Source organism: Bactrocera tryoni, chromosome 5 (assembly GCF_016617805.1).
Source record: "Bactrocera tryoni isolate S06 chromosome 5, CSIRO_BtryS06_freeze2, whole genome shotgun sequence".
In the NCBI taxonomy this organism is placed as follows: Eukaryota; Metazoa; Arthropoda; class Insecta; order Diptera; family Tephritidae; genus Bactrocera; species Bactrocera tryoni.
The window spans coordinates 74261149-74276965 of record NC_052503.1 but is presented as its reverse complement, the minus strand read 5'-3'; the positions used below and the strand labels follow the sequence as shown (position 1 = coordinate 74276965).

At 39.8% G+C, this 15817-nt stretch overlaps 1 protein-coding gene across 4 annotated transcripts in view; it reads right to left on the bottom strand.

Moving 5' to 3' along the window:
• Window positions 1-1522: 1522 nt before the first annotated feature.
• Window positions 1523-15817, bottom strand: part of LOC120777892 (teneurin-m) — a 512725-nt gene continuing 498430 nt past the window's right edge. For 3 of the 4 annotated variants that reach the window (XM_040109461.1, XM_040109459.1, XM_040109462.1), the window contains 6 exons: window positions 12626-12909; window positions 11754-12165; window positions 11086-11631; window positions 10810-11017; window positions 8912-8938; window positions 1523-7905 (listed from right to left, as the gene is read on the bottom strand). In XM_040109461.1, the coding sequence (XP_039965395.1) occupies window positions 2298-7905; window positions 8912-8938; window positions 10810-11017; window positions 11086-11631; window positions 11754-12165; window positions 12626-12909 (7085 nt within the window). In that variant the 3' untranslated portion in view covers window positions 1523-2297. The remainder of the gene's footprint in view (window positions 7906-8911; window positions 8939-10809; window positions 11018-11085; window positions 11632-11753; window positions 12166-12625; window positions 12910-15817) is intronic. The other variant, XM_040109460.1, reaches the window with a different exon arrangement.

The following is a 15817-nucleotide window of genomic DNA, read 5'->3' as shown; positions in this document are numbered from 1 at the left end:
TTTTGAAGCCACTGCGTGCATGTCATGTGAGTAGTGTTCAGTATTATTTCTTAGAATGCGCTAACTTTGATTTGGGCGTAAGGTTTAATAGAAATACAGAAATAATTTTAAAAATTTTCAGAATTTTTCAAAGTTTTTCAGAACTAACTAGTGTAGAAGGGTTTTGAAATTAAAACATTTTTTTTTAATATGCACAGCAATAGTTTTGAAAATTTTCTGAAATAACTACTGTAGTGGAAGCGCTCTGAAATAAAAAAAAAAAAATTATAATATATGTATATAGCAAGAATTTTAAAAATTTTCGAGAAAAACTATTGGCGTGGAAGCGTTCTGAAATTGAATAAAATTTTGTAAAAGTATATTATCGTACAGTTTAGCACGGTTCGTAGGTCCGTTAAACAAAGCAAATAGTAATAACTTGTGTAAACATGGAAAGATTACAAAAAAAATATTTTTTTTTTTTAATTTGGGAAATCATTCAAAAATTATTTTAACAGTTTTAATTCGGAAAAAAATAGTTTTGTGAAAGAATAAGTTTCAGCATAGTAAATAATTGCTAAAAAATTACAAAAAAAATGTTGGAAAGTTGACATTTTTTTTTTTAATTTAGGAAAGCATGCAAAAATTATTTCAATAGCATTAATTAAAAAAATAGTTTTGTGAAAAAATAAGTTTCAGCATAGTAAATAGTTGCTAAAAAATTACAAAAAAAATGTTGGAAAGTTTACAAAAGAATTATTATTATATTTTTTTTTTTATTTGGGAAAGCATTCAAAAATTATTTTAACAGTTTTAATTAAAAAAAATAGTTTTGTGAAAAATTATGTCTTAGCATAGCAAATAATTTCTAAAAAGTTACAAAAAATGTACATTGCTAGCAAAAACAACAAAATTTCACTACACAATGTCTGTATATCAACATAGATCGGAAATAATTTTTTTTTTTAAATAATTATTTTTTAATAATTATTTTTCAATAATCTTGTTTTTAATAATGTTTTGTTTTAATATTTTTTTTTTATAATCTGTTTTTTTTTTTAAATAAATTTTTCTTTAATAATCATTTTTTTAATTTTTTCTTCTTTAAATAATGTGTTTTTTATTTGTTCTGCACCAAATATCTGTTAATTTCCTGCTTAACCTGCAATTATACAAAAACATTCAGTTTATACTAAGTTCTTTCGTTTTTTACCAATTTTAATACTCATTTTTCTTACTGCTGCCTATTACAATACTTAATTTGCTAGACTGTTTACTGTATATTCACCACTTAAACGCTTAAGTTGTATGGCTTTTCAACTGCTTTTTACTTTATACAAAAACTGAAATTCTCCGAAAATAATTGCACCCAGCACGTATATAACCTCAAAATTAAATATTTTAGCGCTACGCTTCCTAACCTTACTTTTTCACTGCTGCTTGCTGATTTCCAATTTGCTTACAATCATGCTTGTAATTTTGCTTTCACATGCTTTTCTAATTTTTGTGCTAGTTTTTGAAATTTTTTGCTTTACTTTTTCGCACCAAATCCGACTACCTACGCCACTTAGCGCTGTGTGTGCTAAAGATTTTTATTATTTCCTTACTAAATAATTTGCTTGGCGTCTTTTCAGTTGCTAAACCTTCACTCATTTTTTTTTTTCATTTACTTTTTACAAATTTGCCATTTTCACACGCAAATATTGATTTTGAAAATTTCTTGTGTTTTATGATTTCTTTACTTCACACATACCTACTCATAGTATTGTAGTTAGTCGTACGTACTCACACATATTTTAATTTAATACCCACTAAATTCTTTAAATTTAATTTGCTTTTCAGTTTTTGTTTTTTATATATGTTTTGTATGTAGTAGTATTGGTTGTTTAATATAAGTCGTCTGTATCTGTGCCTTTGCTGCGATAGTAGTGCTGATCGTAGTAGTTGTTATTATAATAGTATTCGTCTTGGTAGTACTCCTCATTGCCGCTGTGGTTAGCTTCGTTGGCAACAATGAGTTTGCGTACATTTTGCGGCAGCGCATCGTCATCCTCATCGTCGTCATCGTCATCGTCGTCGTCGTCATCACCATCATCACCGCTGCTATTGCTGTTATTGTTGTCTAAATAAAGTGTTGTCTCAATGGTGTTCAGTTCGTTTGCGTTTGCATCTGCTAGCCAGCTTTCGTGCCTAGCATAGGCAACACCATAACTTCGCCTATCCTTCTCACGCCCATCATTTTCGCGTTGCTCATTCACTTTTGTTACAGTTGCTGCTACACGTCTACTTTTGTATACTTCTTCGCTCGTCTCGCCCACTCACGCACTCAAATCCATGACTCTTAATTGCTGTCGGCGCGATTTCGCTGCGCGGTGTGCGCTGCCGATCTTTCTTCGTTTGCGTTTGGCGTCACGCTGGAATGCTACATTGCCTGGATCGTCGGCCAGCTGTGGATATTTGTGTATGCTATGTATGTCGATGCCAATCCAGCCATCTACATCGCCGTGCGACACCAACTCCTCTTTCTCCTCTTCAGTCCAGTCGCCACGTCCCTGGAAGCCGGCAGCCACCAGCTGCTTCTCGAGCTCCCAAGCGCGTTCGACGGCACGCTTGTGCGCGTGTTTCAGTATGCGATGTCGCTCTTGTTCGGGATCAACACCATATTTGATTATCACCACGGCATCGGGTCCGTGCAGTCGCAATTCCTTTGCAGCGGTGCCGCCGTGATCGGTCACTTCATGTGTTGATATGTTGAACATGCCGCCGAGTCGGCGCAGCTCTTCGTTGTCGTCGCGCAGCTTAAGCACATTGTCTTTGACAAAGTAGAATACATCTTGATCGTGTATGCTGAAATGCAGATCGAGGAAGTAGGAATTGTTGAAGACCGATGAGACCACATCCTGCACCACGCTATTAGAGCCATCTACGACGCTGACTAAAGCACGACCGCCAATGCGTGAAAGCAGCACACCCTCGCCGAAGACGCCACGTCGGTAGCTAATGCGTGGCAGTAGATTGCGCATCTTTGGTTCCATCTTCAGCAGTGGTTTCGGCACGAAGTCGAAATCGCTGAATTTCTCGTTGGTCTTTTCGACGATACATTCCAAGCCGGAAATCACACCGAATTCTGGTGCAAGTGTGTTTGATTTAATCGAAATTTGTGGCACATATTGCGCGTCTTTGGTGTACTTCGAGCTCTGCATGCTACGCAAATCGTAGCCGAAGAGTTGCAGCCAAGACTCTAAGTCGATCATATAATTTTGCGGTTTGTTGGGATTGACGGGATCGTTGTTATGGTAGCGGTAGATGAAGACATCAGTTGGATTGGACATTTCGGTGGCCAATGTCTCCCATTTGGGTGTCATCCATTGACCAACTGTAGGATCGTAGTGGCGTCCTTCGGTGTAGATTAACTTGGTGTTGGGATCTAGCAGTCCACCATGGAAGTCGATCGGTATGAAGAAGTCTGGATTTGTATCTTTGATGATGCGGCCGAATGGCGTACGTCTTACATCTTTGATTATGATGCCGTTCGGGTCGAAGAAGGCTAGCGGAGAACCATTCTGATCGGTGGCCACATAGTAACGCTGATCGCCGTTTTCTACTGCCATTAGCATATCACGATCGTCATAGAAGAAACGCAATGTTTTGCCCACTTTCGGGAAGTGTACGTGTGTCAGCAATTTCGGTGTCTTCGGGTTGGCATAGTAGTACTGCGTTACATTACCTTTGCTATCGTGCCAGGCTATTAAACGGCTGCGGTCATCATAGTAGTACCAGGACTGGAAGCGATCTCTTTCGAAGGCATGTATTAGCTGACCGCGATTGTTATAACGGTACTTCTGTTCACCACGTCGCACCACAAAGCCACGCGCATCATAACTGTTGAACTCGATCTCACCAACTTGTATGACGCGATCACCAATATCATAACTGAGATTAATTTTCTCACCTTGATCCACAATGCCGACAGTGTTGCCATTCTCATCGTACAAATATTTCCAATTGTTTGTGCCGAGCACTTCTGTCACATGTCCATCAGCATTGTAATTGATCTTGTCGAATGATGTTGAACGTCCCAATGTTGTCTTCTGTGATTTGATGCGATTTCGCAGATCATAGTCCAACTCGAGGCGGAAGACGTCGAAGCTCTTGATATTCATAAGCACACTCTTTACGCGACCATGCTGATCGTAATCGATGATCGTGAAGAATTGCTTAGCAGAGTCTTGAATAACGGTACGATTGAAAGCATTCCGGGTAATCTTTAGATCTTGCACAACTTCCAACTGTCCCAAGTTTTGACTGTACTTGTAACGTGCTGTGGGCACCTCCTTGTCATCAATGGACATCTCAATGCTGCTCAGACGTGCATTGCCATCATAGAAGTACTTATAGTGTGCGGAAGCTAATGAGTTCTTAGAGCCGAAGCGTACCCTTTCGTCTTTGAGAATGCCAGCGTGATACTTGAACTCGCGGCGTAACTCAAAGCCAGGTTCCTGCACTTCAACTGATTTGATGAGGCTCGTCGTATCCTGATAAGTGTAGTGCGTGCTTGATAGCCCAGCTAAAATTGTCTCCAAACGGCCAGCGGAATCATGTACAAACGCCACCTTACCCGATTGGTGTGGATGTATCTTGGCGAGTATCTGTCCTTCATCGTTGTATAGTATTTCGAAAGGGTGGCGGTTGATCGGTGAGAAGTATTGGTACTTGAAGAAACCGAGCGAGGTTTGTAGTGAGAATGAGTGTATATGGCCGCGTGGCGTTGTCAAACTTTGTAGTGCGCCAGCATCGTCGTACTGCAAGAGGTAGTCAGAGCGACGCGGTGTGGTCACTTTCAGTGGTAGCGAGCCGAACATGTCTTTGAAGGCATAAACCATTGATGAGCCGTCACCGTATTTGATTTCATTTAAGCGTCCATTGCGATCAAAGGTGTAAGCTTCTTGCAGCACACCCCACTTCCAGCTCACTAAACGACCAAAGCGATCGTATTCCAAGTCGACATCAGCATAGTCGCCCGATTGTGGGCGGAAACTAACGGGACGTGCTGTACGGTCATAAGTAACATTCAATAATTCTTGTTTATCATCGACGAGCACAACAACGGATTGCGCATCGCGGTCATATTCGAGTGTCAGCACATTATCGCCATTCACACGCAGTTTGCGTCCAACTTGTGAGACTGGACGTGGTCCTTTGCCTTGCTTACCCTGCTGCATGCGACGCACGAAGTAACGCCACTCGAAGCGATTAGCCAGATCACCAGCGATTTCAGTACGCTGCTTGGCAGGCACCGGATAGCTTTCACCAATCACAGGGTTGATTTCAGCCAAAATGGCGTACGGTACCACTTCCATTTGTACAGTGTGACCCCAAGGCGTTAGACTTGTCATTGAACCGTCCATTTCAACAGATGTCTTCGATTCGGCGGCACCATTGCGCACCATGACTGTTGAGCCCTGTATTAGCATCGATTGTTCCTTCTGTGCATTCTCGGATATCTTAACTTGTGCACCTTTAACGCTCAAATCGAATACCAAATCAATGACACGACCAGTGGGCGTAACAGCCGAAGTGAGTCGTCCAAACTCATCATAGTTGTAGACATAAGAGCGGCCTGTGGAATCTAGTTTGGTCTTTAGCAGGCCGGTTGGGCCGTGGTATTCAAATGTCACATTGTAGTTGTCCGGTGTGCTCAGTTCGTGCAACATCTTCATGCGTGTCATGCGTAGGCGACATTTCTGACCCTTCGTATTTTCGATGGAGTTCACCTGAGAGGTGTAGTCGCGGAGTAGGAAGACCTTATTGCCTGCCGCATCAGTCACGGTACTCAGTTTGCCATTGGAAGTATTGACATTATAAGTGAAGACATATGTTGTTTCGCCAGTGAGAATATTCTTTGTAGAGACGTGCTGACCGAAACGGTTAAAGATATAAATTTCTTGCATATCTGGCGCATAGATTTCATATTCGCGTGACGCACTGGCTTCGGGTATACTGGACATAACCGAACGTATGCGATAATTGGCCTGGTCAGCAATATGCACATGACCATCGGGTGTGACGGAAAGCGCCGCTATAGTGTTAAACTTGGCACTGGTTGCCAGGAAGTGCTCTGCCTCGAAACAGTCGCAGCCGCGTTCCAAGCAATTACATTTCGACTCTGCGCCGGCAAAAGGTGCTATGCGACCATCTGTGCCAATGACGCGTACACGGTTGATGCGTTGCGAATCGCTCTCTGCCACATAGAGCTCACCCATGGGACCGAACGATATGGATTGTGGCATCACGAGTGTGGCATGTGTAGCCAAATCGGAATCATAAACGGTTGAAGTGGTGGCGCAATGTAGTGGACGTCCGGAAATGACGCGCACACGTCCATCGGGTGTCATGCGCAAAATCATATGATCATCGATAATGTGTAGTGTATTGTCCAAGGGGCTAACAGCCAATTCGGTGGGCCAACGCAAATGCATCTCTTCCAACTTTAGTGTGCCCTCGCATGGTATGGGCTTCCAGTGTGACTTATGCATGTGATTGCCTATTAGTGTTGTGACAATGCCATCACGGTCAACCATACGGATATTTGTGCCATCTGCAAAGTACAATATATTGTCGCTGGAAATGGCGATGCCCTTGGGATAGGCCAGCTTCGCATCTTTCGCCAAAGCACCGTCACCACAATGCGCCTCGTCGCCGGGCAGACAACGCTCACCGGAGCCGACAATGGGTTCCCAGTTCTTTTCCGGTTGTGTGTAATCATTAGTGTCGCGTACGCGTATGATTTGATGAGACTCCGGATCGGATATATAAAGTGTGCCGTCCAGTGGACTCAGTGCCATGTGGTAGCGGTAGGAGACGCGTGTGGCATTTAACTTGACCACTGTGCGTATGGTGCCATCGGTCATAATGCGACGTATGTAGTTGAAGTCGCCGACATACAAACTGCCATCAGGTGAAGCGGCCAATGCAACAGGCGCCAGCAAGCGTTGCTTGTATGCTAAGCCCTCACAATCGTTGCATTCAAGCGGACGTTGATGGCCATCACCCATGGTAGTGAGTATGACACGCGGCTTATTCTTCAAGTAGATATTGGAGCCATCGCCCTTCTGCAGTATGCCCTCATGGAAGTTGTAACGGTGGTGTATATCAAGATTCCAACCACCGACCTCGGAAATGGACATGTCGTGGCCAGACAACTTGGTGGTTTGTATATCCCAAATGATGTCTTTACAATCGCTGTACTGATAACCAACCTTAACAATCGCTGTGGTCACACCGTAGACGCGTTGACGGTAGATATTCAAGCGGTTCCAGGCGTAGGTGAATTTAATGCCTGGATCTGCTTCGAAAACACGCTCGAATAGTATACCCTCGATGGTTATGCGCAGATGTATCAGGTGCAGTGTATCTGGTATAGTTTCGGGTGTTAGCTGCAGCTTTATGGTCGATAGATAGCCGGCGGCGCGTGAAGAATGGTATACCAAATTCAAGCCAGTGCCGGGTATTTGTAGTGATTCCTGTATAACCTGCGACTCGGCCAAAATGGCTGAACGATCGGGACAAGCGCCTTGGAAACCATGCTTCCACGAGGCCAACACAACCGGCTTCATAAGATCGTAGTCGTGCGAGAAACACGTATGCGGTATGGGTATCAAATTCTTCTCCTCCGACATGGACATAACCACCACATCGATGATGATCACCTCGTTCCAGGGTATTTGTACGATGCGTGACTGTGGTCGGAATGGTGAGCGGCCGAATTGCAGCGTAACAGCGCCGCCGCCATTCACCATCAGATCGAACCAACCGTCGTCGCGTGTGAGCGTAAAGCCTTCGAGCAGTGTCGTAGTGGAGACGCGTACACCCACCAAACCCATGCCGAGCGAGGTGACAACGCGACCGCGTATAACGGCCGAACGGCTGTAGGGGAAAGAGTCAAAAAGAGCGGAGAGTTAGTGGCGTCTTTGTTAAATTAATGTGTGTGTGTGGTATAAAATAGAAAATGTTTGCTGAAGAGCGTAAAATATGCTAGCAAATAGTTAGGAAAAAATAACTTACTAACAAGCAGTAGAAAAACGTAAAAACTGTATGCATAAAACTTGCGCTAATAAAAACGTATTGACATTTATAAATAAACTACTTAAATAAATAACGGTAAATTGCTAAATTAACGGCAAATAAGGTGTAACAAATACGTAAAATTACACACGCACATATAAACATAAAATAGACTTTCTCTTAACACATAAGACACAATTGAACGAAGTTTGAACGAGCGTAACAGCCAACGAACGAACAAATGCACGAACGAACGCATGTTTACAAGGTGTTCGTAAGTTTTCAAATACTGTTCATTTCCAGGTATTTTTTTTGTCATAACGGTAGTTTAAAATTTTGTTTTCAACTTTTTTTTTTTGCATTTACTATTGAAATTAAAACCTAAATTTTTTGCAGTAGGGTTGCTTGGAAACGTAATAGGCGCTTATTGTTTGTAGTCTAGGCGCGCAAATACTTAAAATGAAATAAAGAAAGTATGAAGGTGTGTAAAATATGTGAAAAACGCACTACTAAGTGCTTAAAATGACGTTACATAGCCCAAACGAGGCGCATAGGCATTTCAGCTGCATGACTTTATGTTAGAGGTGAGGGGTTAAGTGAAGAGGAAAAACGCATGAATGAAAAACTGGTAATGAAAACCAAAAGCAAATAAAGTGTTTGACGATTAAAAAGGAAATTAGAAAAATTAAATGAAAAAATAATGAAAATTACGACAAATTAGTAAAATGAGCGAACTGCTATGACAGCGTTAGAATATGTTAAAGTATGAAAATTAATAGCTAAGAAAACATGTTACCAAACAACCAACGAACTTTTTTTTAGAGTATTTAGTTAGTTATTTTAGTTTGAGCGCTGTTGCTTTGCTTACCTTGCATTGAAATAATTCCAAAAAATGCTGTTAGTGTTTAATGAATTTAGTGATGATTTTTTAAACGATTTGTTTGTTTTTGTAAGAGTTTTTGGTACATTTTTTGTAATGATTTTTGATAATTTGGTTTGTAATGATTTAAAAAATTTTTTTTTGCAATATATTTTTGTGATTTTTTTTATTATTTAATTTTTTAAAATTATTTTAATATTAAAAAGTTTTATTTAAATTATTTTAATAAAATTTTTTTAATTTTTAAATTTTTAAATTAATTTTTTGTTTTATTTTTTATTTTAATATATTAAAATTTTTAATTTTTTATTTTTAAATATTAAAAATTTTTATTTAAATATTTTAATAATATTTTTTTGATATTAAATTTTTTTTTTTTTAATATTAAAAATGTTTATTTAAATTATTTTAATAATAATTTTTTTTTTTAAGTTTTAAATTTTTTTTTAAATTTTTTTAATTTTTAATTTTTTTATTAATATTAATTTTTTTTTTTAAATATTAAAAATGTTTATTTAAATTATTTTAATAACAATTTTTTTAATTTTTAAATTAATTTTTTTTAATTTTTTTTTTACAATATTTTTGTTTTAATTTTATTTAATTAAAAAATTTAATTTAATTTATTTTAATTTTTTTGATTTTTTAATTTAAAATTTTGTTAAATTATTTTAAAATTATTAATTTATTTATTTAAAATTTTTTTTATTAATTTTTTTAATTTTTAATTTTATAAAAATTTTTTCAAAAAATTATTTTAATAATATTTTTTATTTAAAATTTTTAATTTTAAAGTTTTTTTAATTTTATTTTATTTTAATTTTAATTTATTTTTAATTTAAAAATTTTTTTAATAAATTTTTTTTGTTAATTTTTCAAAATTTTGTTTTTTTTTTTAATAAAATTTTGCAATTTTTTGATTTTGTTTTTAGCGTATTGCAAGTGCCGAAAGTTATGCATATTTGCCAAACGTTTACATTTGAAATCGTTCAAATCGTATTAGTAAATTGGTTACGTATACGCAGTGGTAGTATGTAGTAGTAGTGATGTTGGTAGTAGTAGGTTAGTAGCAGTTTTAGGGCGCGCGTGTAAGAGAAGAGAAAAGAGTAGAGAAAATTAATTGCATTAGCGTTGATTTAATGTTTGCATACGTGGTTGTATATTTTTATTGTTAATTAACTGTAAACATTTTGTATTTGCAACTTTTTTCAAAGTAAAATGTCTCCAATGAAAAAAACAAAAAAAAAAAAACGATACTGAAACTAAGCCACGCGTGCTCAGCATATATCGAAAGTAAGTTGTTTTATGCAAGCCTGCGTAAAACTAAAATATTTCATTGTATTAAACGTAGACGTCGCATGTAGCGCGGCATTAATGCGCCTTGCCGCATCAATTTGCTTTTCGTACAATTTTTTTCTTGATTTTTGTACGGCTACTCTTGCCTACTTTTGGGGTATTTGTGGTGCAAAAACAAAGGACATATAGTGGGAGTTATTTACATATGTTTTGGTTCATGAGTTGGTAAGGGATATTTTTTGGGGTTGGGATGTTTTAGACGTGGGCACGATAACTTAAAAATATCAAAACGTAAAAACTGAAAAAAGGCAAACTAGTTGTCATTATGCTTTATTTTTGTTGTTGCTTTTTTTTTTGTATTTTTTTAACAGGATATTTACATCCACTATACACACTAAAACATCAGCGTTTATGTAATGCAAAAATTTTGTTGCTCTTATAAAACGAAAAAATATCTTTGTCACCAATTGCATGTTGCTTATATGCTTATCAATTATTTTTTTTGTTTCAATATAGCTAATTTGTTAAACTTAAAATATACGCAATTATACTACAGTGTGTAAGGAAATTGGCAAACGCCTTGAACAAACCTTTCATTGAACGTTTCGAGTTTCGCATAGTTCTGCAGGCTGCTCTCGTCAATCAAGAATTTCATGCGCTCGAAGAAGGATGCGGTAATGGCCGGCGGTTGCTTGCGCAACAAGACATCAATCGGCTTGGGCGCGGATACGCACAGCTGCGATGTCTTGCACACATGACTGGCACAGCACTCGGGATCCTCACAGTCAACGAGACCATCTGGCGCATAACGCAATTTTTTATTATTATTATTTATATGAAATAATATGCCAAGTGCATACACTTACCCTTGTCGTTGTCCTTGCTGTCGCCACAATTCAATTCGAGCGCTATGCCGCAGTCGGGACCATCCCAGCCCTCGTAGCAACGACATTCCCACTGACCCTCGCCGCTTACGCGACACTGTCCATGCGCCGAACAGCCATTCGGACAGCCTTCGATAGTGCAGTGCTTGCCATTCCAACCGGTCACGCATAGGCAGGTGCCATTCTTGCACTGCCCATGCTCATTGCAGCGCGTATCGCAGAGCTTGGTGTTGCAGTATTCACCACCCCATTCCGCATCGCAAGTGCAGGCATCGCCGACACAGCGTCCATGCTGTCCACAATCCAAATCGCACAGCTCCTTCGAGCAATCATCGCCGCTCCACTTCGGCTCGCACGTGCAGGTCTGCGTGTCCACATCGAAATTGCCGTGATTCGAGCAATCTGGCAGGCATTGTAAGGCGTCCTTGTCGACGGTGGCGCAGTCGGTGCCCTTCCAGCCCTTCTTGCAGATGCAAGTGCCGTCAGCGCAGAAGCCATGACCCGAGCAGTTCGGATGCGGACAGTCAACTGGTTGGGAAAAAACAGCAAATTAGTAAATTATTTTTTAACTCATGTGTTAACGTAAGTAATTTGTTGTCGAGTCAACGCGTGTAACAGAAAAAATTGCGTTTAAAGTGCGCGTTCATTACCTTCCTCACAGAATTTGCCTTTATAGCCGCGCATGCACTGGCACTTGCCGCTTACGCAGTGACCGTGTCCATTGCAATCGGCCACTTCGCACTCATCGTGGCGCAACGAGCACTCTTTACCCTTCCAACCGGGATTACAAATACATTCGCCGTTAATATATTCGCCATGTTGCGAGCACAGCACTGGGCAGACGCTCTCGCTGCAGTCGTCGCCACCAAAGCCGGGATTGCATTGACAATGCCCGAGCAGGCATTGGCCATTGCCGGAGCAACCGTTCGGGCAATTCTGTGTCATATCCTCGGCAATGGCGGCATAGAAGGTGACCTCTTGCGCGTCACCATCGTCGTTGTAGAGCGAGACGAACCAGTGACCGGGCTCCATGTAACGTGTTACCTCGCGCGTTATCGATAACTGTGCGCGGCAAGTGAGCGCGCAAGAGCGTAGATGGAGTAGAGTGAGCGCGCATTCATGTACGGGAAGCGCGTTTATATCCGTGAAGCCAGACGTAGTGTAGCGTTTAGTGATGAACGTGGTAACGCCATGAAAATGTATCGATTTGATGTTGTTGTGTATATGGTATGTGGTACATGGAACGCATATGTGTGTACAGAGATGTGTGTATAGCGGTTTGATTTTGTTGTGTGCGGGATGAGAAACAAGAAAAACACAGAGAAACAGTTCGGTTAATGAAGCATTAGTTGTACGTTAAACAGTTTGAGGCGACAATTAATACCTTATAACTATGCCATAAACTAAAAAACTAAGACCATATACGAAATGTAACCACATAATGATAAGCGCTTACGTAATAAACTTATGTCTACAACTACAAATACACGCTTATTGCGCAGAGAAATCGTAAGCTACTCACGTGTGCTGCACGCGCTGTCCTGGTGCTGGCGCTAAAGCCGCTCAACACCTCCTTAAAGTGATACTGTGTGTGTGTTGGCAACGCGTTGCGACGCCCATAGACACCTATCGAGGCGCCGCGTGGTATGGTGTAATCGAACTTCACATAAGCCGGTTCCGATTGATAGAATTGCATATTCCAATAGCTGTACGGTTGTATCTCCTTGGTTAGTTTCTGTCCTAAGGTGATTTGTCCAAAGGTCGTGCCATCTGGTGGGAAACTGCGTGCTGGGAAAGTACGCGCACCTACTCGGCATAGTACGCGATAGGTGCAAGTATATTAGTAAGGCACGCGTACGTTTCACAAGCGCGTTAAATTGCGCGCGCAAATGCAATGAATGATGAGTATTGCGAACGCCATTAATGCGTGTGATGAGCGTGTTGAATTTACGTAAAGCGTGTTATACAAACGCGTGGTGAGAGAGAAGAGAAAAGGAAAAAAGCGTACGATTTTTAGAAATGCAAATTAAATATTTGTTTTTGCTTAAATGTAAATTTTATTTAATTTTCTTTTAATTTTCTTTAATTTTATTTAATTTTGTTATATTTGTAGAAAATTTACAAAGTTTGTATGTAAATTTACAAGAAACGATTTGATTTTTTACAGTCTGTCGTTGGTTAACATTTTTCGGTGTCACTCGGTACAAAAAAAATTATGAAAGATGAAATTTTGTTAAGTAATTTTAGCGCTTCCAATGACATTGTCGTTAGCTGTTAAGCGGCTGCTTCGGTGATATCGTGCACTGCAGCAGCTGGTGACTGTAAAACCTATTCAATCTTTGGTGTAGTTGTCAAAAGAGCAATGCGGCATTACTATTGGCTACGCAGCATTGTAGGAGTTTGTGCTCTTCACGTTAAGCGCGTTCGCTGTCCAATGAGCAATGCTGCTTTCCTATTGGCTACCCAGTGTTATAAGAGTTTTTGTGCTTTCCTATTGGCTGCGCAGCATTATATGAGTTTGTGCTCCTCACGTTGAGAGCGCTCGCGTATCATGCGCATTGTTGCTGTTCGTTTTTTCTGAGTGTGTATTACACAGTGCTTGTTTTCTTTCCTTGCTATTTGCGCACATATAATTCTCAATCGCTTTATTATAATGCTTGCTTTAGAAATTCTTTTGTTTGCTGTAGTTAAAATAATGTATATGTTTTGTTGATGTATTTGCATGAGTCTTAAGTTAATGAATGAGATATTTATAAAATTTTTTTTTTTTCTGTTTTTTTTGCAGCATTAATAATACGAGGTAAGTCTATTTTACATTTTCTTATGATAATGAATTTTATTTTGCTTTTGATGTGATGCGATGTGTTTGAATTTTGCCCATTGCCAATTTCTGTACTTAAGGTGAAGTTGAGGTTATGTATACAGGTTAATATGAGTAATGAAAATATCAAAAAAGTATAATGAGGTTATAACTAAAATCTTAAGGTTAACGTCAAGTATGTGGTTAGTACACTTTTTCCAGTAGTAAGAGTAGGTAAACCTAAGCATTACGGCTTCTAAATGCAAAAAAGTTAAAATATTTTTTTACATTTATATATACTGTTATAAATTAGTAAATATTTCTTTCATAATTACAAATATTATTATATAATTAGTACCGTTAGATCTCACTTAAACATAAATACAACTTTATATATGTACAAAGTACAAGCAATAATCCACGGATTAAGGAAGTAAGATAACACCTTTGATGTTAGACTTTAGAGTTATGTATTACTAAAGGTTATTTATACATATATGAAGAGTTTGAGCGTTCTTTTAAAGTTTTTACATAATTCAATACTTCAGTCTTCAGTTTGTTAGTCTACAAGCTGAACGTGGTGAGTTGTTAGTACTTTTTTTTAGTCACCATTAAACCATTAAAGACAATCACCTTCAAGTATCAGAATAGGCATAACATCAGGACATGCAATTTTGCTGCCATCACCAACAACAACATGATCATCAACAGTGATAGCTTGCGCTGCATCAACACCAAGCAAATTAGTAAATGTAGCAGTGGTAGTTGTTGAAATGAGAGAATCTGCAGTGGTATTAGTCAACATAGTTGCTGTGCTTGCAGCAATTGGTGGTGTGTATGGTGAATGAATGAAATTGTCGGTAGTATATGGCGCTGTGGTCGTTGCGGTAGCGTTGGGAGCGCCGGCGTTATCAACAATATCCGCTAATGGCACAAAGTGTGGCTCGTCGTCAACGGCTTCAACCACTTCGGCTGCTGTTAAGAAGTCCGCGCACTTGCAAGGGCATTCCGGTATGGGTGGCGGTGGTTCGGGTATGCAATAAGGACTGATTGGCGCTTGCTCGGTGTCGTGTGCATACACGGGTGGCGGCGCATCTTCATCGTGCGCTGGCGCCTTCAGGCGCTCATGTGTTAGCACCTCTTGCACATCGTGCGTTTGACCGCCGATCGGCACGGCCACATGTAGCGTATACACAGAGTTGCTATCACCTTCGGTGGCGATCGTTACATTGACGAGTATGTGCTTACTCGGCGCATCGTATGTTTCGCTCACGATGGGCGCTTTGAGCGGAAAGTGTGGCAATTTGTCAGCGTAGTTGTTGACCGCGTTGTTTGCTACGCCTGCTTTGAGTACTTCGTTTTCTGCATGCGCCGGGTATTTAGCTGGCCGACTGGTGACAATTTCCTTACGCTTGCCATATGTGTGCTGTGGCTTTGCAGGCGCACCGGCTATGGTTTTATAGATTTCATCCTCGCTCGAGTGTGTGTCCTCCAATTTGATAATATCAATGTCGTCCGCATTGGGTTCGGCAATGAAATGCTGGTAGTCGTTAGTTTCGGCGTAAGCTTTGGCGTTTGTATGGAAATTACGATTGCGCTGCATTATGTTCTCGGGCACGTTGTGGTTTTCGTTGTGTTTGTTGTTGTGATGCGACATTAAACCGTCATTTAGCATCAGTTCGTCTTCCGCATTGCTTTCATCATCAGCAGCTGTTGACGCACTTTTTCGTTTACCACTTATATGTGTTGGTTGCATTGTTGTTGTATGCGCCTGAGCTTCAACTTCGTCAGTTGCGCGCTCCGTTACGTAATTGTAGTACAGTTTTTCGGTTGTTTGTGCTGCGTCTGCTTCAGCAGCTTGTCGAACGCTCATTTGTGTGCGCTCTGTTACTGACTTTGTCCTCACCGTTACAA